General features: G+C 42.1%; 1 protein-coding gene across 4 annotated transcripts; it reads right to left on the bottom strand.

The window, feature by feature from the left end:
* Positions 1–719: 719 nt before the first annotated feature.
* On the bottom strand, positions 720–26,401 carry LOC135500226 (SWI/SNF-related matrix-associated actin-dependent regulator of chromatin subfamily D member 1-like). Of its 4 annotated transcripts, XM_064791526.1 has the most exons (15): positions 26,289–26,401; positions 25,011–25,185; positions 24,318–24,347; positions 20,007–20,051; positions 15,011–15,095; positions 12,958–13,195; positions 12,662–12,721; positions 11,795–11,920; positions 10,784–10,885; positions 7,312–7,473; positions 6,754–6,851; positions 5,619–5,673; positions 4,905–4,985; positions 3,092–3,214; positions 720–1,519 (listed from the first exon to the last, which is right to left on the bottom strand). In XM_064791526.1, exons 1-15 carry the CDS (start codon positions 26,361–26,363, stop codon positions 1,364–1,366), a joined length of 1,611 nt encoding a protein of 536 aa, XP_064647596.1. In that variant the 5' UTR covers positions 26,364–26,401; the 3' UTR covers positions 720–1,363. The 4 variants fall into 4 exon arrangements, with proteins under 4 accessions (XP_064647596.1, XP_064647598.1, XP_064647597.1 ...); XM_064791528.1 differs by lacking the exon at positions 20,007–20,051; XM_064791527.1 differs by lacking the exon at positions 24,318–24,347.
* Positions 26,402–26,563: the final 162 nt, after the last annotated feature.

Below are 26,563 nucleotides of genomic sequence, written 5' to 3'. Positions count from 1 at the left end.
ACCTCATGTACCTTGGACAATATCAGGGCCTTGTGTCTTTGGTAGAACACCCTACTAGGCAACTAGAGTAGCCTGCTCGGAGTAGCTCACATACTTGGGACAGCATAATGCCCTTCTGCCTCAGTTACAGCTAGGATTCCAATGTGCTCTAGAAGACAGACCCAAGTACCCTTCTTGGCACCTGAAGGAGCCCACTTGAAGTACTCAAGGACCTTTGGGCTCTATCTGTGACGGTCTCACGGATAAAACTGTACTCCAGCTAAGCTACAAATTCAAGATGGAGAGTTTTCTCATCTCCACTTGCCCAGGGACCCCTCAGCATTCAGTCAAATTCGACCATACCCGGTACACCGGACGCACCAGAATGAATACCAAAATAAAGACCGGGAATTGTTCCAAACCGTTGCTATTGAGAAACTATTCAAAGATTTCAAGTTGATTTAGTCATTTTATGGTCGGCCATTTTGTGTTGAGAGTTTTAAACCTGTTGATACAGTGGATCCTCCCTTAGTGGAAACCTCTCTATCAAGAACAACCTCTATTAAGGACACAAGTTGTGGTCCCACAGTGGTTACTTCCATTCAATTTGACCTCTCTCATCAGGACACATCTCTATTAAGGACAGTACTTGTCAGTCCTGAGGGGTGTCCATAATAGTGAGGTTCTACTGTACATGTTTCATGCATGTCAGCATAAAAGGAAAACAAAAGAAATTTACATTATGAAAGTTTATTCAATATTTTTTTACAAGAATGAATACAAAAACAACATACATACATCGTGACCTCAAGATGCCCAAATTACATATCAGGTATGGTACAATTATAGGCCCTGTGTGACCTTCGAATGCATCCATCAGTGTTCTACACTGTAGGAGCTATACTTAGGAGTTTACCTTATAATAGCAGAATAACGCCTTTTGAGATGCAGAAAATGCTTCGGGGGCAGGGAGGGGGGCAGTTATCGCTAAAAACAATATTTTTTGGTCTGAATTAAGGACATGTGGCACCCCTTTAACTGTTAAAGGCAAATACAGTTCATGAAAAAAATTGAATTTGTATTTGAATTGAAAATTTGCTTCTGCGTATCATGTAGCAATAACTTTTAGCATTGCCATTGTGACGACAGATATACAATTACTATATCAATGACGTTGTCAATTTCAGCAAATTCGCACAAAAACTTCACTCCGGCAGTGTGAATAACAGCATTTTTATTTCCTCGGACCACCAGTCATCACAAACACTGAAACAGCGCCCCCTTTAACCTTAGTGAAGTGAACACCATGCAACTGAAAGGCCTCAGCTGTATTTAGTCAAAGTGGCAGCATATTTATTCCAATCTTTTATTTACTCTCGTCTGTTTATGTATTGCGGATTCCAAGCGCCTGTTCCAACTCGACCCGGCGCTGCTGGACTTTCCCGTAGAAATAGCGACACACGGCCTCGCCGGCCCACGGCTGATGGAAGTAGTCAGCTTTCCTCTCCTCCTCCGGATTACCAACAACATCGGTCATCGTCTGAAACAAAGAAATCGACACAGGATATTTTAAAGAACCTGCTTGGTATCCTTTGAAAGGGCCCGGATCAGGATTATTGACTGGTTTACCCTGATAGCCTGCTGGTTAACGCTGGTACCAATAGGGCCAGGGTTTGATCTCAGACAGAACCCAGGATTATATTTCTGGATGAACCGGCATGGCCTTCAGGGGACTAAAATTCCTGGCTCTTCACGGTCCTTCGAATGAGACTCAAAACCGAGGTTCCTTGTATCTGGTGTCTATGCCAGGGCAGGGTTAAACACCCCACCTAGTGAGAAACATGAGTAGCTTGCGTGGACTCTACCTCTGGCCGAAGTCCAAGTCACTAGGGCAATGAACCCAATTAGTGGCGGCTTGCTATAACGCTCATCCCGCCTTGGAGGAGGCATACTCCCTGAATAAAATCACCTCCAAGTGCACAGCAAATTCTGTTTAGCCTCTTCTTCATTTTTTGTGTTCAGTCCAGTTTGTAACAAGGCACAAGTGTGCAAAGTCGGGATGCTTGTAACTTTAGGAATCAGTACCACTGGCGGTCCTTGGTTGTCTAATCAAGGCTTGGTAGTTCTGATTCGACAAGATGCACCCCGGCTAGATAAAACATATGTTTTCATCGACGATTCTACGATAAAGGATCTTCATCACAGAATCATTGATCGCCCATGGTGGAATTAAAGGTGATGTATCTGCGTCAAAGACACAGTGACGGAATCTTTTGCCTGTGATGCCGAGATGAAACAGGTGCTTAGCTCTTTTGCCTGTGATGCCGAGATAAAACAGGTGCTTAGCTCTTTTGCCTGTGATGTGTTGATAAAACAGGTGCTTAGCTCTTTTGCCTGTGATGCCTAGATAAAACAGGTGCTTAGCTCTTTTGCCTGTGATGCATAGATAAAACCGGTGCTTAGCTCTTTTGCCTGTGATGTGTTGATAAAACAGGTGCTTAGCTCTTTTGCCTGTGATGCATAGATAAAACAGGTGCTTAGCTCTTTTGCCTGTGATGTGTTGATAAAACAGGTGCTTAGCTCTTTTGCCTGTGATGCATAGATAAAACAGGTGCTTAGCTTTTTTGCCTGTGATGCATAGATAAAACAGGTGTTTAGCTCTTTTGCCTGTGATGCATAGATAAAACAGGTGCTTAGCTCTTTTGCCTGTGATGCATAGATAAAACAGGTGCTTAGCTCTTTTGCCTGTGATGAATAGATAAAACAGGTGCTTAGCTCTTTTGCCTGTGATGCCTAGATAAAACAGGTGCTTAGCTCTTTTGCCTGTGATGCATAGATAAAACAGGTGCTTAGCTCTTTTGCCTGTGATGCATAGATAAAACAGGTGCTTAGCTTTGGAGATTCAGACAAGCAGTTCCCTCCAGACGGGCCAAACCATTTGCCAGACAGGGGAGTCCTAGTAGTCCATGTAGTGCATTGCATTAGTACTTCATGTACATGTGACCCCCTATTGGGCAGTACCCATTCACTCATCCCCTGGGAACAGATGTTACTAGTTTAAACATGTAATCAGCTGCTTCACAGGCCAGAGTCAGCAATCTCAGAAACTTACCTTCAAGTCTCGGTTCTGAGAGAGGAGCCAGTTGTTTATAAACTGTTGTGGATCTTTGGCGAACCCAAGGAGGAAGTCACGATTTGTCTTCAGTTGGTTGATTGTGCCAACGGTCTCATGAATCTGTAACAAAAATGAAATTTTCAAAATTGAAAATTTGATTAGTGATCTGTGGTTAACTGATACAAAGTGTAAAATTCCTGGGAAAAATTGTCGGTATTTCGCTGTCACAGGCTCATTCTTGATGATGTATAGTCCAATTCTGGCCAAGTAAGTGTTTTTAAATGCTTTGGACTTTTAACGTTTCAGATGAAATATGACTTCCTATTTAACTTTGTAAGAAATTCCCAAAAATCAGAGTGATGTTTTTGTGAAATTGACTATAACCAATACAGTATTATAATAACTTACAACATTTATTTCTCATATAACGTTTTTCCTGGTTTCCCTCCTCAAATGCTTTTGGGATACCATATTATTATTATTATCACCTCGGTCTCCACAGAAATCAATCAGGGATTTCAAGGAGCAACCAGGTGCTCACTTGAACTCAACCAGTAGAGTAGGGGAACCAAGTGATTCGGCAGAGTGTCGAACCCACGACCTCTTGAACATGAGGCCCAAACTCTTCTACTACACTACTGCGGCCCCCTAATACGTGTTTCTTTCGTAACCTGATAAGCAGTTACTCTATCCTGTCAATTTTCGTGACGGGACTCCCTTTCACCTCATTCATGACTCGTCCATGATCAATGAGCCATCACTTGTAAATCCTTCTCAAATGGTTTTATTATTAAAAACTTAAAGTTAAAGTGATACTATGATGTGATTTACAACTTTGCGGAAATACGTCCGTTTTTAATTGTTGATCACAAATGTGAAGCTCAAATTTTCCATTTTTGATTAGATTTATTATAAAATCGCTGAATGTAAACCACCGCGACCGCGAAAATGTTCACGTTGTGACGTCATCAAGGAAAACGGCATCGAAGCGAGCCGTCCGGGCGGGAATAAACCATCAATTTCTAGAAAATGTGCATTTCGATTCGAAAACCTACCGATTTATGAGAAAGTGACGTAGTCATTTGTCAAAAACAGCTAAAACATTATGTGGTGAAATTGGACATGAGCTACCCTTTAAAGTTTTGGGTTTATAGTCTGATACCAACTATGATAAAGCTATAGCCTAGCGATAGGCTATAGGTTATCATCAGACTTTACACTTTAAGCCTCGTCTGTCCTGAAACCTTTCAGTAGACCTCCGATGAGCTGCTAACCAGCGCTGTAATCTGAGACTTCCTGACCGGTACCCATTTATACACCAGGGTGCAGAGGCAGATGAGACAAAGAGACCTGCCTACAGTCTCACGCAAACAGTGGGGTTGAACCCAGGACCTCTTGACAACTAGTCCAGAGTCCCAGCCACTTAACCAATGTGGCTTCTTCTTGTTCAATCAAATATGACATTTCTAAAGCGCCCAAATTTGGTGAAAAATTTCACCAACTCTCAGGCGCCTTTGAAATACACTCGAAAAAGGTGTGCTTTTATCATCTTTCCAAAAGCTGCCTTTGACTCCGCAAGTCTAATGTGTGTGGGCAGCCCATTCCATAGGAGTGGCGCCGCCTTGTAGAAGGATCTGTCACCAAAACGTATGCACTTGGTGCGTGGCTCCTGTAGAAGGAAAGCGGCATCAGCCCCGAGGGAATAGGCTGACCCACATCGGCGTTGTACCATATCAGTCAGGTAAGCCGGTGCCGCTCCATGGACTGCCTTGTGTAACTTGACCTTGTTGCAGTGGCTCCCTCTGCTTACCTTATTATCGAGATTAGCAATTTCTTGTTGACTCTGTGTTGACAACAAGAAGGAATTCATCTGCTGCTTCAATGTGTCGTCCTGAAATTCAGACAAAACGATGATCACAGTAACTGAAATACTCTAGATTCACCAATGTAAGACTCGTTCTGAATATTCAATTCAGGCTTGATATCAGACACATGGTCCTTTAGTGCCATTCAAAAATTCATCCGGAACTTAAAGGGAGAGTATAGGCAAGAGCTAGGTGGGCCAGGTCAAGTTACACAAACTTGCGTATAGGTGTCTCCACTACTTCGCAGGAAATCTACACTATCCACGCTTGTACGAGGAATAATTTCATCACCAATTTAGACCAGATTAGCTATGTAACTGAACAAATAAGTCACCCCAGACCAAAATTTAGGCCTTTTTGGCCGCTATTTCTCAATACTTGACTTGCCAAACTCAGCTCGACGCCGAACTGCAGCGCCACTCGCGGACAAAGATAGAACAACTCGACATTTTTTTCACCGGTTTTCTCGCTGCGCATGCGTACCAGCGGAAATCAACAAAAGATGACGCTGGTACGCATGCGCAGCGAGAAAACCGGTGAAAAAAATGTCGAGTTGTTCTATCTTTGTCCGCGAGTGGCGCTGCAGTTCGGCGTCGAGCTGAGTTTGGCAAGTCAAGTATTGAACACATCTGGGTTGCTGGATGTCAGGTATGACTTACCACTTCAACATCAATGTCATAGCAAGATGTCTTCTTGGAATCAGGACCCTCAACACTGAAAAAATAATAAAAAACCTTCTCATATACAGCAGAACCTCCCTTAGCCGACACCTCTCTATTAAGGACAACCTCTCTATTGAGGCCACTACTTATGGTCCCAAATTTGTTGTTTTGATTCAATTGGACCTCTCTAATCAGGACAATTCCCTATAAAGGACAACACTTATCAGTTCCAGGGGTGTCCTTAATAGAGAGGTTCTACTGTAACAGACTTTCTCATATAACCTGAAAGTTTTTTGGGTCAGGTTTTTCCCTGATAAGGTCATATCGTGGGACTTCACACTTTTATCCTTGTCTGTTTTGAAACAATTCAGAAGAACTCAGATCGGCAGCTCAATCAAACTATATTTTCAGAGAAGAGCAAGGATATTTTGAGGAATACAGTATCATGTCCTGTGTTCTTCATATGATACAGTATATATACAGTAGAACCTCCCTTACCGGACACCCCTCTATAAAGGACAACCTCTCTATTAAGGACAACCTCTCTATCAAGGACAACCTCTCTATCAAGGACAACCTCTCTATTAAGGACAACCTCTCTATCAAGGACAACCTCTCTATCAAGGACAACCTCTCTATCAAGGACAACCTCTCTATTAAGGACAACCTCTCTATTAAGGACAACCTCTCTATTAAGGACAACCTCTCTATCAAGGACAACCTCTCTATTAAGGACAACCTCTCTATCAAGGACACTGGGTTTGGTCCCAAATTGGTTGTTTCCATTCAATTTGACCTCTCTAATCAGGACACCTCTCTATTAAGGACAGCACTTGTCAGCCCTGTGTGTGTTCTTAATAGAGAGGTTCCACTGTATAATAATAATTTTGATATAGTGCTTTTCCATGTTTCCCTGTTCAAAGTGCTTTTGGGATACCATATTATTACACCGGTCTCCACTGAAATCCATCAGGGGTTTCAAGGAGGAACCAGAAGGCGCTCACTTGACCAGCAGGGGAACTAAGCAGTGACTCGGTAGGGAGTCGAACCCACGACCTCTTAATCATGAGGCCAACTCTCTTCTACAGCGCTACCGCTGCACATAATAAAAAAAAAACTAAATGCAACTTACGTGATGATGTGATTGATAACGATTGGGTCTGGTGGCATCAGCAGGGGGTGAAGTCGCTGGGGAATCTCGGCAAATTTCATCCGGCTACACTCGAAGATCTGAAATACAAGCGATTCACGGAAATATGATTTCTCATTTTCTGAACATGCGGTTTCGAAACCAGAGAGAAGCTATGGCAGCCAAAAACTTCTTAATGGGGGCTTTATGTCTTGCACAAGAGCCAATCAGAATGATCACTTTAAGAAAGCTTTCAAATACAGTAAAACCCCTCTGTTAAGGACACCCATTCGGCTGTCAAATGTTGTTCTTTACTGCGAGCTGTCCTGATTAAAGAGGCGAAGATTGAATGCAAGTTACCAATTTGGGACCAAATACAGTGTCCTTTACAAAGAGGGTGTCCTTAGTAAAGAGGTGTCCGCTAAGGGAGGTTCCAAAGTATTTTCAGCATCACACACAACAGATGAAAACATTGATTTTGACAAAAACTTCAATTTTGTTCAGGTTTTTGTCTGTTGAGTTAACTTAGTTGACACAGTCAAGTCGATTTCCCCGGCTCACCTGCAAAAGAAACTGGTCACAGTTGATGTACTCTCTCTCATGTGGATCTTGAAGTTTATGTGTTTTGATGTACTGCCACAGAGAGTTAATGATGACTGGTCTCGTCTGTGTGTGAACTCCAAGCAGCCGGGCCAGACGGGGATCGAGTTTGAACTGCATCGGCTGGAAAGAGAAAACAAGATTACATGAGGTTATTCTTTAGCTTTTTCAAGAACCCTAAAAGAGACTTAAATGTGTTCAATACCCTTGCCAGCCGAAACTGAAATTGTACATAGGTAGTACAGTAGAACCTCTCTATTAAGGACACCCTCGGCACTGGCAAATGCTGTCCTTAATAGAGAGGTGTCCTGATTATAGAGGTCAAATTGAATGGAAAGTACCAATTTGGGACCAAAACTAGTGTCCTTAATAGAGAGGTGTCCGCTAAGGGAGGTTCTACTGTACATGTGAAGCCTACTGTGGACAATGTGTGAAGTTTAAATTGACCGAAGTCAGCATTGAGAACTCCCTTGGTTTTTATCAAGCAGTGAAACAGAACGGCAGTATCTTTGCTTGGGCCTTATCAAGAAGGAGTGGCTTCATATGAGTGAGGGCAAAAACGCATAAGGGAGCATCCATTAAGTACGTACGCACTGAGGGGGGGAGGGGGGGTCTATGAAATCCGTACACTATGCGTACAGGGGGGAGGGGGGGTTAATGGTCTTGCGTACGTACGCAACCCAAGAACCATTTTTTGAACAAATAAAAAATAAATATTATCATAATAATCTTCTCCTCTTTCTTATTCTTATGTGGATAATCATACTTGTTCTTCACAAGATGTGTGAACTCATACGCTTCTGGGTTCGGATGTTACCCGACTACGATGTTTTAGCAATTTCAAGCGCCGTTTAATTTCCTGGTAATGCGTGTCGCCGTCGGAGAAAAATTACGCAGTCGACTTGCCAATACGACGCCAATCCGATTGTGGCGCCACAATGTAGCAAAATGAGGTACTATGTCTGTTCGTCTGCTAGGGAATTCTCTAGGCGTACGCTCGTACAGGGGGGAGGGGGTATGAGGCAATGCGTACAAGGTGCATACAGGGGGGAGGGGGGTCTCAAAATTGGCATTTTCGTGCGTACGTACTTAATGGACGCTCCCTATTCTGAAGTAATAAGTTTTTTGTGAGCGGTATCAACTGTCTCACCAGATACACCTCATGACATACACTTCAACGAATGAGCTGCTTAGATGCAGGGGCTGCTATTGCATTCAGGAGCTCGAGCAGCAGCTGATGTTGTGAACGCCATCATGGAGAACAGCGGTGACAAGAAGGAGAGTGTAAAGCTTGCAGCACACTGGACGCCAACTCCGGCGGCAAGGCGCGTTTTTTGCCGCAAGAGTCCTGAACGCCTGAAAAATCCGTAGTGTGCTACGGACGGCGTCAGGCAAACGCCACTTGCCGCCAGATATCTAGCATGTTTGATTTTTGACGCCTGTAGCGGCGTCTGAACGCCAGTGAATGCAAGAAGAATCCAGGTGTGCTACGGATCGCCGCCAGAGTTGGCGTCAACCAGCGTCAACGGCGAGGCTTTGGCCAATCAGCTTGCGTCTTGACATCACATGATATCAAAATGGCAGCCCCCACGATTCTTGGAAGTGGGAGACAAGACCACTAATGAATATTCATAGGTTGGAGGGTCGAGGCCTATCAATTAGACGAGTGCATGTTTTTTACTCTCAAGTACATATTTGGAGAGGTATTGAAAAAATATTTGCTGTGGCAAGTCTACAGATATAAAGAAATTATTTGATGAAAAAATTAATTTCGAATTTTGCTAATTGGGTAATAGGGGGCGTGTTTTGAGTTTTTTCTGCCAGTTGGCTGAAAACAGTGGAAATATCAAAGTCTGTCTAATTTGTCGATTATAAAAAAATTTCCGTGGTCAATCACCAATTTCCATCGCACCAGTTACTCGCAAGACTAACCCGTATATCATATCCGAATTTCAGTTTCACTACTTGACGCGTTCTTTGATGCGTCGCGGTCAAACATTGACAATTTAACTGCTAAAAGGCTTAAAAAATCAATTGTGGTCTTGTCTCGTGGCGGAAAAGACGCTACTGGACGCCAATTCTGAGTAGGTGTGCTATGAGCGCGATCCACTGCCGCCAACTCTGGCGTCGAGCGGCGTTCAGTCGCGTTCAGTCTGACGCGCCTTGCCGCCGAAGTTGGCGTCCAGTGAGCTGCAAGCTTTAGACTAATGTGGTCCATCGAGAGTTTGAAAGAGAAGGCAGTTTAGGAGATGGTGAAGTTAGTCGATGAAGGGAAGGGATTTCTGTGAGAGGAGGGAGGTTACGCTCAGCTCCGACTCCCACTCCCACTTCGGGTGATTCCCTTTTTGTGAACTACGTCATCAATAAGAACGGGGTTTCACCGCGTTATGGTACAGTAGAACCTCTCTTTAAGGACACCCTTGGGACTGACAAGTGCTGTCCTTAATAGAGAGGTGTCCTGATGAGAGAGGTCAAATTGAATAGAAACACCCAATTTGGGACTAAAAGCAGTGTCCTTAATAGAGAGGTGTCCGCTATGGGAGGTTCTTCTGTATTTACTCGCTCGTGAAAACGACTGGGACCTGCCAGAGTCGTAAGTATTCTCCGACTACTCCGACTTGAAAAAATCAATATTTCTTAATAAATTATTATCATAAAATGGGTTTTTAACTCTTTGTAATAGTTATGTAGAACAAGTGCATCAAGTTTAGTTGGTTACGACACCTATCGTTACGGAGCGGAACTGACTACCCGGCTGATGAGTCGGGTTCGGAATACCTAACCGCGTCATCGCGTCACTCTATCTATCTATCTATCTATGTATCACATTTATATAGCGCCCTTATCAGTCCTATATTGGGCCGTTCAAAGGCGCTTAACAAAAACAGAGTCTCTATAAGAAGTATAGTCTTTGACAACAATAAACAATTCTAATGTTCGTAATGTTGTTGAAAAAGGTAGGTCTTGAGGAGTGTCTTAAAAGTTGTGATGGAGTCCGCATTTCGAATATTACTAGGGAGGTCATTCCAGAGTGCTGCTGCGGCACACTGGAATGTACGCTCGCCAAATCTAGTCTTTGTGCGCGGGGGCACTAGCGAGATGGTATCTGCTGATCGAAGTACTCGCCGTGACTGACGGATCTCTAAAAAGTCAGACAGGTACCTGGGGTTGGAGTTGGAGTCGGGAGTCGGAGTGGGAGTGGGAGCTGATCTTAACTTCCCTAGTATCAAGTAGCTCTGGGAGGGATTTGAAGAATGGGGCTTCGAGGACTACTGGCATGATTTGAGAAGGAGGGCCAGTGTCGTAACCAGAAGTGTTGTTAAACTAAGATCAAGGCTACACTTTCACCAGAGAGGGTAAGATACCAATAACGCAATACTCAGGGTGGGGGAGGTGGGGGAGGTGGGGGGGTTCTGCGACATTCATACCTTACCTGGTAATCTAACATCAGTAAGACTGTACATTTGACATTCTGATCTCCCGGACGCTTCACCTGAAACCCATCAGTCTCCTGCGTGGAGGGTGTCCGATGCCACTGGAAATATGAAATTGACATACTACTATGGATGTCGATTGCAAAAATAAGTCAATTTGAACGTTTTTGAAATCTGAAACACCTTTTTCAAGCATTTCAGCCATCAAATAACAGCTTTAATAGTACATATCGTGTACCAATTCTAATATGTAAAGAGCAAGCTCTAGTGAACTCACACAACTGTATGTCCTAGCAGACGATTTTTAAATACATGATGTCCAACACCCGCACTTCAGTGGCGCCGGTGTGAATAAATCGACTTGTGTGAATGATCAATGGCTCATTACCTCATGAAATAATTGCGTCACGAGGAAGGAAACAATGGGATTCACGTCGGACATCGTAACTGTGGGTGCGGTGCGTCATGAATGCAGGATCGGCCAACGCACGGCCCGTATGGAATGTGACAAACTGTACCGGAACCAGAATTGTGTCATGGGTCTGCACAAATTTTTTCAGATTCGATGGACATGGACATGATGGATATATGAATTTTGTTTACACTTTACATACAGTGTATACGTAACCATTACACTCACTACGTTGTGTGTGTGATGAACTGCACAAGCGGGGAAAGGGGGGAAGACCGTGACCTTCCCTTGACACAGAATAGAGTAAGATAGTGACTATGACGAACAGGTGGTACAATCTTCAAAACAAGTTAACATCTTAAAATTAAATAACGAGTTGAGCAGATTTTCAACTGGGACATTTTATAACCTCTATAAACAATATTGGGATGTTACATTGTCAGTAGGAGGAAACCAGAGACCCCGGAGGAAACCTACTGTCGAAGACAACCACCCTCTCATACATAAGTGCGTCAGGACTGATGGGAATCGAACCAAGGACCTCAGAGGTGACAGGTGCGGGTGTTACAACTGCACCACCGCGACACCCCAAGCTTACCTCAACCAGGTGGTTATCTGGTCCGTACAGATCCTTATCGAGCTCGATCACCAAACTCTTGAAGAATGACGAGAATTTGCGTTTGACTTTGCTCTGGTCCGTTGACTTGCTGGCATTGCTGTATTGCTGGAAAAAAAACGTCCATAAAAATGAAACCAGAACTTAAAGGGAACTGGAACCGCCGAGCGATTTATTCAACTTTTCGACTTTCACCGCCCGAGAAAGTCAAACTTCCAACTTCCTATTCGAGTTCAGATTTGTAGCTCCGCCCCCAGTGCCCGAGCATGCGCAGTTCAATTTGTTATTATTGAGAATCATGTGAGAATCACGTGAGTCATGCGATCTTTCATTCATGAGTTTTCATACTAAATTCCATAGTAGTGACGTCACTCAATGATTGACAGCTAGGCGCCATGTTTCATTCATGCCTCGTTCTGATCACCCGATACGCGGGAAATGAAAACGAGGTCATACGAACTGGCTTGGCGGTTCCAGTTCCCTTTAATCAAGTCAACTTGATAAGTAAATGTCACTGTCTTTTTGGGTTGCTCTGTGAAAATGACAGCACCAATACACCTTTCCAGAAATGGGGCGCCGAGTGTCCGAAATAGTGATGTCATAAGGGGAAACTAGGCCTTATGGTGGAGGGACAAACGAGATAGTCATGGTTGACCAACACACTTGAATGCCTTTAATGACAGACAAGGGGGAAAAAGTTAGTTCCGATGCAAGCCACCAATTTAGGGAAGCATGTATAGCCAAAAGTAAACAAAAAGAATTTCTCAAAAAAAAAAAAATTTTTTCTTCCTTTTCCCTTTATGCTACTCCCGCCCCCTTTTGACAGAGTAGGTCAGTCAGTATACTTACATCATCCAGTAATCTCCCTTCGACCCTCAGCTCCCACGACGGTACATTTTCATCCCCTTCCTGAATATGAAATGAAAATACTCATATAAATTTATAAGTGAATCTCAAATTTCCGATCATCAACTTAGTAAGTGGTGATAACTAGTGATGACAGATGAGAACTGATCACATACTGGTAAGATTTTTTACAGTTTTTGGAATGAAATTTAACATTTTGATAGGGTCCACTTGTCATGAAACATGCCATGACTCTCATCAGACTAAAAACAAAACACAACACCTAATAAGATTTTTACCGATTTGGCCTCCGTGTCGTGCTTCGCCGGGAAATATGTATTCGAAATAAAGATCCGTAACTTTCTCTTCACTTTCATTGGTCGTTTCAGCGCCTCCTGTATGTCCAATCTCTTCCTCATAATCGTCGAGTCAAGTTTGCGCTCGAACGATAACAAATCCATGTATGCTTGAGACTCGGGGACCAAGTCTCGCACACGTTGCGGAAGAATCTTGTCTGCAACCTTTTTCTTCTTTTTCCTGTTAGAAAAAAAAAGGAGAAAACTTGATGAAGAATAAACAGTGAATTTGACATAACGGTGATCATCGCAAACCAAATGAAATGGCCAGGGCCATTGTGCTCACCTCATGTGGAGGAAAGATGGATAAAGAGCATGGTATTGTGTCATGTAGTGTTAGGTTTGATGTAGGTCCAAGCAATTACAATTTCCCCAAAATGGCCAATTTACAGTACATTCGACCTCTGTGACCTTGAAAAGTAGGTCAAATCAAAGAAGACCCGGGTGACACATTGAATGGTTGTTAGAATTAGATGTACCTATGATATAAAATTGGTGCCAATCGGGCAAGTCATTACTAGGAATAATGGCATTTTGAAGAATTTAGGATTTGGCCCCCTCCCTGGAGGCCAAACGGCAAATCAGATCGCACCAAACTTCGGTACCTGAGATCACCTGACCAAGGGGTACATGTGTACTTAATTTGTGATCAATAGTCATTGCAGTTAAGAAACGTGCCATAGTTACGGCCTGACGGCGAATTTACGCCATTTGACCTCTGTGACCTTGACAAGAAGGTCAAATTAAAAACCTGTGTGACATATACTGTATGGTGGTTAGATGTACCCATGATATCAAATTGGTGGCAATCGGGCAAGAAGTTAAGGAAAAATCACATTTTTAAGGTTTTTGGATTTTGCCCCCTGGTGGTCAAGTGGTGAATCATATTGGACCAAACTTCGGTCCCTGAGATCACCTGACTAAGGGGGTAAATGTGTACCAAATTTGGTATCAATAGTCATTGCAGTTTAGAAACGTGCCATCGTTACATCCTAACGGCCAATTTACACCATTTGACCTCTGTGACCTTGAAAAGGAGGTCAAATCAAAAACCCGGAGGATATATGATGCACCTTTGCTAGAAGTACCTACCATATTTTTTTCAAAATTTCCCGACTACTATTAAGGGAGATATTGCATATTTTCACTTTTAACGTTTGGCCCCCTGGTGGCCAAACCATGAAACGAATTGGACCGAAACTTGGTCTCCAAGGTGTCATTACATAAGGGTACACGTGTACCAAGTTTCAACTCAATAGCTCTAACAGTTACGAAACGTGCCCTGCTAACGGACGACGGACGACGACGACGACGACGACGCCGACGACGACGACGACGACGACGACGACGACGACGACGACGACGACGACGACGGACGACGGACGCCACGGTATAAGATAAGCTCACCTCTGCTAAGAGGTGAGCTAAAGACCCATTGGCCAGAAACACACACTATTCTCTCTGAAAGTGAGAGGAGTGAAATACCGAAAGGCTCTGGTTCAGCTGGTATTTAAGAAGTTATGAAATCTTGTGGCCAGGTGGCATGCAAGCCACTCTCCCACACCTAATCCTACACCCATGTGTTAACCACCAGAATATGAGGCTCCTTCAATTTTGTTTTTTATTTTCAATGTACAATTCATTAGGCCTACTCTGGCTGCAGCATTTTTGGTGTTCCACAATCAATCGCTGGTCTGAACAAAATGTGAACCATCACAGCAAAACCAGGCGCATGTCGCTCTGAGCTTGGCAGATTGAGACGGACTGTTTGTTCATTTCTCTATTGTCTGCCTCTAGTGAAATATGAGCACATCAATTTCTTCCATTATCTCCTAGTGTCATCTAGGCTCATCTTCTGTGCTTGGTTTCACTGTGACGGGTCACAAATATGGAAGCATAACATCACATTTTTCACTCACAAAACCGTGTCACAAAAGAAGATCGCAAAGATGTCCGGGTTGACATTTTTCTATCTACGAAATTAGAAAAGACTTACGGTGCTTTACTCAACTGTTGCTGGTGAGCACGCATCTCCTGGGCCTGACGTTTTCGCTCCATTGCACTCCCCATTCTGTGCATAGCTGAAGAAAAGAAAATCAAAATCAAATACCATGGAATACAGCAAGAATTTAGATTCTGAGTTAGGAAGAGGGGACAAGTGATGCCAGCAGTATAGTTTCAAAGTCTTTCAAAAAAAGTAAAGGATTTTCTGGGAATACAGTGGAACCTCCCTTAGCAGACACCTCTCTATTAAGGACAACCTCTCTATTAAGGACACAAGTTTTGATCCCAAATTTGGTGTTTCCATTCAATTTTGCTTCTCTAATCAGGACACCTCTCTATTAAGGACAGCACTTGTCAGTCCCGAGGGTGTCCTTAGTAGAGAGGTTCTACTGTATCGGGACAAACTCTCCATACATTCGTGACACCTTATTAATATGACTTTGAAGGCACTTGAAAAATTTACATATTCCAAAAGAGGTAAGTTTTTCCGTAATGGGAGACTTATTTTCCTAAACAACATAAATGCACTTTATTCATATATATTTGTCCTACGTGTCTCATGATAAACTAGTACAGTGGAACCTCCCTAAGCGGACACCTCTCTATTAAGGACAACCTTCCTATTAAGAACACTAGTTTTGGTCCCAAACTGGTTGTTTCCATTCAATTTTTACCTCTGTAATCAGGACACCTCACTATTAAGGACAGCAATTGTCAGTCCCGAGGGTGTCCTTAATAGAGAGGTTCTACTGTATTTGGGTGCTACCTCTCTTAGAGAATTCTTCATAACCTGATAAAATTCTTAACAACACCAATATGGTGATTCAAATATTGAGATATATTTGTTACGGGTTGCAGAAAATTTACATCAGACTCACCAGAATCATTTGAGGACTGGTGAAATTGAGCGGCAAATGGATTTTCGAGAGTTAGCCCCTCAATTTCAGAGAACTGACAATCACCCTTGAAATTAGCATTCATTTCATTTTGAAAGATTTCTACTGCTTCAGGATATCAAGTCCTTGCGAAAATGGTGGCGACTGTGGTCAATCTTTAATTTCTGAGTCACCCAGCCACAAAGCAAAGGACTCTGGCAGGTCTGTGGTCGATTTCCAGTGGCCTATAACTGATCACTGCTATAAACACTACAATTGTTTTTAAAGTGGAAGCATTCTTAAACATTCAAAGACCAAGCAATCTAAACTATATCTTGCAGCACTACCGTCCTAAATTCTCAAGCAAACAAAACCTTGACAATGCTGAATGCAGCAAAATGCTAAATTAGCTGAAAGTAAAACACCGTTCAGTTTAAAATTTGCAACGAGACACAGATTCTGAAGCAAGGGAGTAAGTCTTCTTTAACTGGAAATAAGACACTGAAAAAATTTCTGATCAAATGTGACCCGTCACAGTAAAACCAGGCGCATGTCGCACAGAAGATGAGCCTAAGGCCGAAGTTACATAGGCCTCATTCGTTCATTTACCACGAGTCACTTTCCGGGTTTTTCTTTCATTCCTCGGTGAATGCACGCCACAAGGCCGTGCTTTTACAGGTGAACGAAAGCAAAAGGGGAAAATGAGTCCTGGGAAATGAACGAATGAGGTCTATGTAACTTCGGCCTAAATGACACCAGGAGATAATGGAAGAAATTGATGAGCTCATATGTCACAAAAGGCAGACAACAGAGAAATGAACAAACAGTCCGTCTCAAGCTGCCAAGCTCTGAGCGACGTGACGTGTGCCTGGTTTTGCTGCGACGGGTCACAAATCTACAACACAGTGAAAGCTGGGTAGTCCTGATCACACAGAAAAATATTGAGACCTGAGCGTCAAATAGGACATTATTCACTCTATAAACAATATCGGGCAATTATAATGTATGTAGGAGGAAACCGGAGACCCAGAGGAAATCTACGCTGTCAAAGAGAGTTGCCCTCTCATATGAGTATCCAAGGATTGACTTGGATTCGAACCTGGGGCCGCAGAAGTGACATGCATTGATGTTTCAACTGCGCAATACACAAACATCATTGAAGATCACAGATTGGACACAATCTCTCTGAGTCAGAACCTGACGTGAAGTCTCTGCTGATAGCTTTGATACAGATTTGCACGTATGATTGAAGAAATTGACAAGGAGTTGAGATTTACAGAGCTAGGAGACAAGACAGTTAAGATACATATTGTAATGGCCAATCTCAAGACACTTCAGGTTGCTTTTATATTACAGTGAAACCTACCTCAGCAGACACCTCTCTAATAAGGACACCCTCTGCAATAAGGACTCACTCTCAAATAAGGACACCCTCTCTATTTAGGACACCCTTGACCACCAAGGTTTTGCAACTTATCAAGATACATTGTTTACCCGGCAACCTTGATAAGGAATATAGACTATGAGGTTCAGGCCCTCCCTTAGCGGACACCTCTCTATAAAGGACACCCTCTCTATTTAAGACACCTGCTCTACATCTTGACCACCAAGGTTTTTACAACTCTTCAAGATATACCCCAGCAATGTAAAAAGGGAGTATGAGGTTGAGGCCACCTTTAGCAGACACCTCTCTATTAAGGACACCTTCTCTATTAAGGACACTAGGTTTGGTCCCAAATTACTTGTTTCCATTCAAATTTACCTCTCTAATCAGGAAACCTCTCTAATCAGGACACCTCTCTAATAAAGACAGTATTTGTCAGTCCCGAGGGTGTCCACAATAGTGATGTTGAACTGCCCATATATCTCAAGATCAATTTTGATAAGGTCAATTTGAGACGGCATATTTGAGGAAAATATAAGACATGGTTGATTTGACCGTGAAGGATGGGCTAGATGACAGATAACATTCAAATTACATGTAATTCATTCAGTTGCAAGGTTAGAAAGTGAACACCAGGTAAGAAAATTAAAGTTTTCATTCATGAAGAAAGTGACAGAAAGTCTTATGTTAAAGCAACTCGGAAACAAGCAATTTTTGTTGCTGCAACCTGCTACAATTATCACTGCGATGAGCAATGAAAAGATCACTCGGCTGCGTGAAAAACTATCGATCGCTAGGTCTGATATTGATCACTGATTTCACTCAGCGATGACGGATATTTGTCACAGGTGCCTGCAATCATCACCGCAAACGGGAGACTTTTGTCACATGTGATCATGATTGTAGGTTGCTGCAATAAAAATTGCTTCGTTTGAGGTTTTCAGTGTCAATTTCACACCCACCATTCATCATGATATTAGTAAGACTGATAGAAATCTAGGCCACACCATTTATTATTTGCGTTTCATGCTCAGCACCTGTTTGTCTGTTATGACTTTTCCTCATCCAGAATTGATTAAATTTACATTAGTTTCAGTTTCTTAACTAACTTCACAGTCTTACAGTAGTGACAGTCCAATTTGATGCCAGAAACTACCATTTTCCATGCAGCAAACTATATTATTTCAAATCACTCTTAAATTCGACATGCAAGTTAACCCCCCCCCCCCCCTGTCCAAGGTGTCCACCCTGAACCAAGCCTTGAATTAAGATTCACGCAAATGCCAATTTTGATGTTTGATTCTTTTAAAAGGTCATATTTCACAGTTACATGTATATGGAATTAAAATGCATTTTAAAGTTTTTTAGCCATCTGGTAGTATAAGTATTGCATGATGATTCAACCCATTCACTACTGGAGATTTTTGACGTTATTCAGTTGACCACTGGACCACACAGTGTCATTCCCGGCAATGATGTAATGACGTGCAATGCGTCATGCATCGAAGTACATTGCGTCATGACATCATCAGACAAAATTCCAGTCGACAGGAGTGTGAGTCTTTGCACGTCGGTACGAAATTTCAAGCAACAGTAGTGAAGTGGTTAAATGACAAACGGATTTCTGAAAAAAAGTATCTAATGTCACAGCCAACTGTGTTCAAAACAGGGAAAAAAGACATTAGTCACGCCCTCTTTACAAAAAGTGGAAAAACAATACATTGAATAGATTTCTGACGACAACCTGTCAGCAATCAAAAAATTGTCAGAGAATTGGGTACAACTGCTCTAAACCAGAAACTAGGTTTCATAACAAAACTGACCACAGGGTGCTTGGGGGTACAATCATACAAACTGTTAGCTCAAGCTAAAAGTGGCTATCAAGGGGGAGTGAGGTACAGATTGGATTCCACTTTGAAATCGACACTCAAGATTCACAAAAGCCGCAAATGAAAATTGTCTGAAATACCAGAACATGCAGATGTTAGCGATGGGTTAATAAGAACCACCTTGATCATTCTGGGGTAGACGTCATTTTATTGACCTTTGATTTTATTTACGTATATGTGTACGTATACGTTACGTATGCGTATACGTATACGGGGTATACGTCATTTTATTGACTTTTGATTTTATTTACGTATACGTGTACGTATACGTTACGTATGCGTATACGGGGTATACGTCATTTTATTGACCTTTGATTTTATTTACGTATACGTGTACGTATACGTTACGTATGCGTATACGGGGTAAATGTCATTTTATTTACGTATATGTGTACGTATACGTTACGTACGTATACGTTACGTATGCGTATACGGGGTATATGTCATTTTATTTACGTATATGTGTACGTATACGTTACGTATGCGTATACGGGGTATACGTCATTTTATTGACCTTTGATTTTATTTACGTATACGTTACGTATGCGTATACGGGGTATACGTCATTTTATTTACCTTTGATTTTATTTGCTCATTTGTTAATTTCAAGGTAAATTACATTCGCCAAAGTGCAGTCGCTGAAACGACTTTGCTCAAACTCACTTGCCCTTATCAACATGGACATAATTTGACTCCAGAAAATTACTTAATTAGGGTGTATATTTCGTTTTCTGAAGAGATGTGACGTCTACCCCAGACAAGTCAAGATGCAAAATAAACAGGTCAGCCGGCAGACAATCGGAAGCGTCACATGACCTCGGCGACAGGCCGGGTACTTACACGGGTCTTTATCCTTATCGGGATCCTGTTTTCGCTCCTTCTTTGCTGGAGGTCAAAGGGGGAATTTTAAATTTGACGGTCGGAAATGGAGAGCTCAGATACAAAAGTTTCCAATCCATATTTGCCCTTTATACTCCTGAGAAAAAGCAATCAGTTTGACTCGATTGAAAATGCATCCGAAATTTCAAAAGGTTTTTCTTCAAAAACAAATGAAAGCATTTTCCATGATTGGTTTGAAGTTTGGCGTAAAGTCATATTAAGGTGTCAAAGTACAGTGGAACCTCCCTTAGTGGACACCTCTCTATTGAGGACAACCTCTCTATTGAGGACAACCTCTATATTGAGGACAACCTCTCTATTGAGGACAACCTCTCTATTGAGGACAACCTCTCTATTGAGGACAACCTCTCTATTGAAGACAACCTCTCTATTGAGGACAACCTCTCTATTAAGGACAAATTTGGTCCCGAATTGGTTGTTTCCATTCAATATGACCTCTCTAATCAGGGCACCTCTCTATTAAGGACAGCACGTGTCTGTCCTGAGGGGGTTCTTGATAGGGAGGTTCTACTGTACATGAATGGATTATTATCAATGTGATCCTTGGAAACTTTTGCGAGCTCTTCGAATGTTGATGTAGGTGTGGAGTTAGTGATGTGATTTAGTAACTACATGTACTACTATTGAAACAATTTCAGTTTTTAGGTAACGTGACTATGCATGGTTGTTTGACTTTGACTGACCACCTCACTCATGAGGCTGAGAAGTTCGCCCAGAGCCCAGTCGGTGCTCTTTTTACCAGGTGCTTTGATAGACATCCCTAATTGTCAGGCCTTTCAATTACGTGGAGACCTCTACACCCTGTATTTTTTTAGCCTATTTTGGGAGACATGTTTTTTTGCTTTTTAGCTTAATTTGGGGACATTTCATCGCGCAAATTTGCCTGAACAGCGACGTCATAGATCAAAGTTAGTGACTGATATCACCACATGCACCTGAAAAATCATAATTTTAGGGTAAAACTATAAAATTAGGCCATTTGGATGAGATTTGGTTATGTTAGGGGTCAAAAAACGCTTCAGGGGGTCATATTATTTAAAAAAAAAAAAAAAAAAAAAAAGACTTAATTTGGGGACATCCTGTACGGCCTACACCGTTATATGGTGTAGGAATCATGTAATTGAGAGGCCTGAATTGTGCAGTCTATTTATGGTGCAATCAGTTAGAATTCGTTACGATGGACCGCTATTTTAGTTAAGTGCACCATGACGCTGGAATATCAGTCTACAAGACGTGTTTCAGCTAAAAGAGTTTCACTAAAAAATTCACAATACTTTTTTTCGAAATGTTTTCTTTTTGCCATGCCATTTTCACTTATGGCTAATTGTAATTTAAAATAGGGCGCTGCAGCCTGCCCAAGCCCTTCTCTGCCCTGCCTTTCCAGATGATCACCCATCCGTCGACCCCAGGCGATCCCCGAGGTCTGAAGACAACTGTCTCCTGAGGATCCCCGGGTATGGCCTGGGACATACACTGGTGGTCAGAAATATTAGGACATTTTCAAATCTAAAAGTCATTTTCCTCCCTTGCTGTCCATTTGTCTCTAACCTGAACATTTTTAGCTTGGCACCTGGGTTATATAAGCCCACGTGATTGCCCATACCAAAGGTAATACTAATAGCATTCCGCGAAGATGACGTCACTGCAGCTGCTGCCCTCTATTTCCCCATCGCTGAATTACAGGCAATGTTGGACAAACATGCGGTTTCGTAATGGATTCAGGCTTTCCAACTAGGGCAGTTAGATTCAATTTGGCACATGTCCGAGTGTTGGAAATACTTCATAATTGTTCTGAATATTTCGCTCTCTGACTCTATGGTATCATTCATGCTAAAATCAATGCAGGGTCAAAGATAATTGACTTTGAAATAAGCTCAAATGCGTAGAAATAAGTGTCGATGTCCGACTGTCACGTGACTAAAACGTCATGAATATTTTATTCAAATGACCTTGTGAGCTATAAATAGTAACTTCGCGGGATGCTATTGGCGTGGGGTTCTGATATATGAGGGAGGGAGCCTCATAGCCTAGTGGTTGACACCGCTGGCTACCACGCAATAGGGCCCGGGTTCGATCCCGGGGAGAACCCAGGATTGTATTTCTGGATGAACCGGCGTGGCTTTCAAGGAACTAAAATTCCTGGCTCTTCACAATACGTACATTAACGTATGAAATACTCGAGGGTCTGTCGGATGAGACTAAAAGCTGTGGTCCCTTGTACCTGAGTGTCTATGCCAGGGCAAGTAAAAGATCTCACATAGGTGGACAGTAGCCTATAGTGGACTCCATACCTCTGGCAAAAATCCAATAGGGTTACGACGCCGGTAATGATGATAGATGATGAATAACAAAGACAATAATGATGCGCTTAGTCCATACTTGTCCCCTCAAACAACTTAGGCCTATGAATTTGAGAGGCTTGAATGGCACCCATCATAATTATCTTTGTTGTCCATGGATCAGCAACCCATTGTCAATAAACTCTTGTGATGGACAATCACAGGGGATATTATTACTCACTTTGCAAGACATAAATGTTCTGATTAATAAGAAAAATAATCAGTGGTTAGAGACAAAAGGAAGGCTAAAGAGGAAAATGACTTAGGCCCAAATTCATAAAGGGCGTTTAAGGGTTAGACGCGTGTAACTTCTCTCTAATCATTTTCAGGGCCTATTCATATTCTGCGAAGATTTACATGAAGGACCAGAATCTGTCTATTCAGTAGTTAATCGCTGTTTTAAGCTAAACGCACTTTATGAATTTGGCCCTTAGAATTTTGAAAGTGTCCTAATATTTCTGAACACCACAGTAGTCATTCGGTGGCAGGAGCTTCCTTATACAGGCAGCCAGACTTTGGAACGAACTCAGTCATGATATTCAAAAGGCTAAGACTGTTGCCATTTTCAGGCGTGGGCTAAAAACTCATCTTCTCAGATGATGTTTTTGAAGCAACACATCAGAGCAAATTCATTTCGGATTTAGCGGTATACAACTACAAGTGTAAATTTCATTCATTCATTCATACTAGCTGAAACACCAGTCTCGTGTCACAATGCATGATGCAATGCATTGAGTGATGTCATTACCACACACTACGTCATAAATCAACAAATCCAGCGTCATAAATCAACAAATCCAGCGTCATAAATCAACAAATCCAGCGTCATAAATCAACAAATCCAGCGTCATAAAGCATCATAACTTTGTTTGGTGGTTTCACACATCAGACAGATATTTTGATGAAAATGACATTCAAACGATGTTATGGTTGATAAACCTGAAAGCAGAGACAAATGAACTCATGACTAAAAGGTATAATTAAGAATTCCTTATACAGTAAAACCTCTCTATTAAGGACACCCTCCGGACTGACAAGTGCTGTCCTTGTCTTTAGAAGGGAGGTGTCCTGATAAGAGAGGTCAAATTGAATGGAAACTACCACTTTGCGACCAATCCTCATGTCCTTAATAGAGAGGTGTCCGCTAAGGGAGGTTCCACTGTATTTCCAATTTAGTCATGTGCCCATGATCTCTTCATTCATTCATCACTATCATTACCAGTTCGTAACCCTATTGGATTTTTGCCAGAGGTATGGAGTCCACTAGGCTACTGTCCACCTATGTGGGATCTTTTACTTGCCCTGGCATAGACACTCAGGTACAAGGGCCACAGCTTTTAGTCTCATCCGACAGACCCTCAAGTATTTCATACGTTGTACATTTACAGCAGAGTCTCACTTTGCGGACACCTCTCTAATAAGGACACCCTTTCAATTAAGGGGACTCATTTCGGACCCAAATTTGTTTTTTCCATTAAATTTGATCTCTCTCATCGGAACACCTCTCTTTTAAGGACAGTACTCGTCAGTCCAGAGGGTGTCCTTAATAGAGAGGTTCTACTGCAATGGTCTCTGCAGCGTACCATTCTAATCTAAATCACCGAGCTCATCTTTTACAAAATGTTGTTTTTTTTCCTACAAGTGCACCGTATAAAGGTTAAGATCACAAGCTATCACATTCTACTTGCAACTAGCGACTGTAATTCTAAGTAGCAAAGCTTGGAAGTTTAAAAACTTCATCTAACTACTTTGTCAATGCAGATATCAACATAAGCTGGTAAATTCATATCATAATATAGCCGATTATGGGAATTGTCTGAATTTTTCCAAACAAAATACGTTGTACATTTTTAAGAAATGTTTTATTTATTACACATTTAGTTAGCAACTCAGACAGTCATGCATCACTCACCTTTCCCTGAGGGACTGCTTGTGGAGGCAGCTAAACGAACGCAAAAATATGAAGCCTATTTTAAAACCCGAGTCCACCTATATTCACTTAATAGTACTTTTTCCAAAACGACAAGCAAAATTGTGATTAATATGTTTTTCTTCAAAGCAAGGGTTCAATAAACATTCCATAGGCCGTAAGTGAAAATAAATTTAGGACATTTCGAAAGTACCCTTTTTTCACAGGCAGCGTAAGTTAACCACGACATAAAAGTCATGTTTTAAATCAAATCATCACCAAAAGCATTCAAAATATCATGAACATTGAAAGGCATGGACAACTTCAAGTAAATTGCTTGAATAAGCTTGTATATTATTACTTTGCCATGGTAAACAAACATTGCCTGTGAAAAGGGTCGTTTCAAAATGACCGAAATTTATTTTCGCAGGGCGTCTATCACCTGACCAAAATTGAGAACATTTCAAAAGTTGGACTACTGTTTAGTTTTAAAAGTACACCACAATAATGCGTCTTGTGCATTTGAAAGATTTTGTGGACGTCGCAATAAAATGATTTCTCTGAGTAAACAATTGGACAGTATTTTTATAACTTATTCTGATTTTGTTGACTGTTGTAAAAAAGAATCGAAAGCAAGAAAAAAATAATTCTCTCCACAACGGAGACCAGTTCTTAAGAAATATTATCAATGCATACATTTTGGCATCCTTGCGGGCATCATGCCGCCCGGCATCGGTCCTTTCGGGCCACCATACGGGCTATGCTGCATCGGAGGCTGACCATGCATCGGCCCAGGCATTCCCATCCTTGGGGGTCCACCTCCCATCTGCTGACCAGGGCCGGGCTGGCCATATGATGGCCGTGGTCCACTCTGAAAGTCAGAAAGACAAGCAATAAATCAGCAGCTCATTAAACATATGGAGACACAAACAAAACCGTATAAGGGTACAAATCAAGCACATTCTGGATTGGGCTGCAGCTTAGGACCACCTCAAGGCTCAAAGTCAAATGGTGCGTTGTCAATTATCATCACCATCTGACTGATGCAGATGTTGTGCCCTGTTACTGTGTTGTTAGTGTTACTGTATTGTTAGTGTTACTGTGTTGTTAGTGTTACTGTTATTGTTAAGTGTTACCGGTACCGCTACCTTTTTGGAAGACGGTGTCATGATGTAGACGACAATGAGAAGACGAGTCCTGTACAAGTGAAAATAGTCTGGTCTACGACGTGACAATGAATAAGTGTTCGAACCTTAACGTGTGACTGGGTATAAAAAGCAAGCAAGGCCAAGGTCCAGGCCTAGACAAGACCAGAGAAGGACGGCCGGGTACGGTACCAGATACATGAGTGACCAGAAGTTTGGGGAGTGACGACATAAGAAATAGCTATGGAAAGTGTGTAAGACAATGAGGAACCGGCGTTAAGATAAATGCCAGTGGCGGCGCCACAATCGATCGTACCTTCTGACGCCATGACGTCATTTTCTGGTCTGTTGACGTCGCATTAGGCCAATCACGGGAAACCATTGCGTACATTTTTGCACAGGATTTCAACAACAGAAAATGTGCCCAATGACTGGCATCGCGCATATTTTCCGCAAAATTATCTTAAGAAACTGATAGCTCAATAGATTTAAAACAGGAAGATGCAAACGTCGCCGAAATCGGTCGAAAATAACCGATTGTTTTCGGGCTTAGAAATAACATGATAATGCATTGGAAATGGAGAGTTTCGGTATGATCGATTGCAGCGCCACGCGGCGGATAAATCGCGCCGGTTCCTCATTGATCAACATTGGTTTATGTACACTGTGACCAGTGTGCCGACCTGATCGATGTACATGGTATCAATCATGTACACAAATGTACAGAGCTTGTAGTACACAAAACGAACAAAGAATGATTTTTGCAAGAGATTATCATAGATTTCCAATGGTTGTAATGAACGGATTGCGATGAAAATTGGCGACCTACAGGATAACCCCCTGGTTGTTGAAATGGTGGTCCCATTGGTCCACCTTGTTGAGGAAATCGTTGCTGTTGCGGCATATTTTGCGGCACACCGGGTGGATAACCAGGTCTAGACGCCATCTTGATAATTGATAGAGCATAAATTAATTTGTACCCCAAGAATGCACATTTTGTTAGTCAGTCACTTATGATCTCAAATTATTTCATGTTTCCAATATTTATTATATCCCTCATGTTTTTATTAAGATTATTAACGGAAGAATAAAGTTAGCCACGCA

This window comes from Lineus longissimus, chromosome 16, assembly GCF_910592395.1.
Source record: "Lineus longissimus chromosome 16, tnLinLong1.2, whole genome shotgun sequence".
Taxonomy (NCBI): Eukaryota; Metazoa; Nemertea; class Pilidiophora; order Heteronemertea; family Lineidae; genus Lineus; species Lineus longissimus.
The sequence above is the reverse complement of the archived record's forward strand: the minus strand, read 5'-3'. Positions and strand labels throughout refer to the sequence as shown.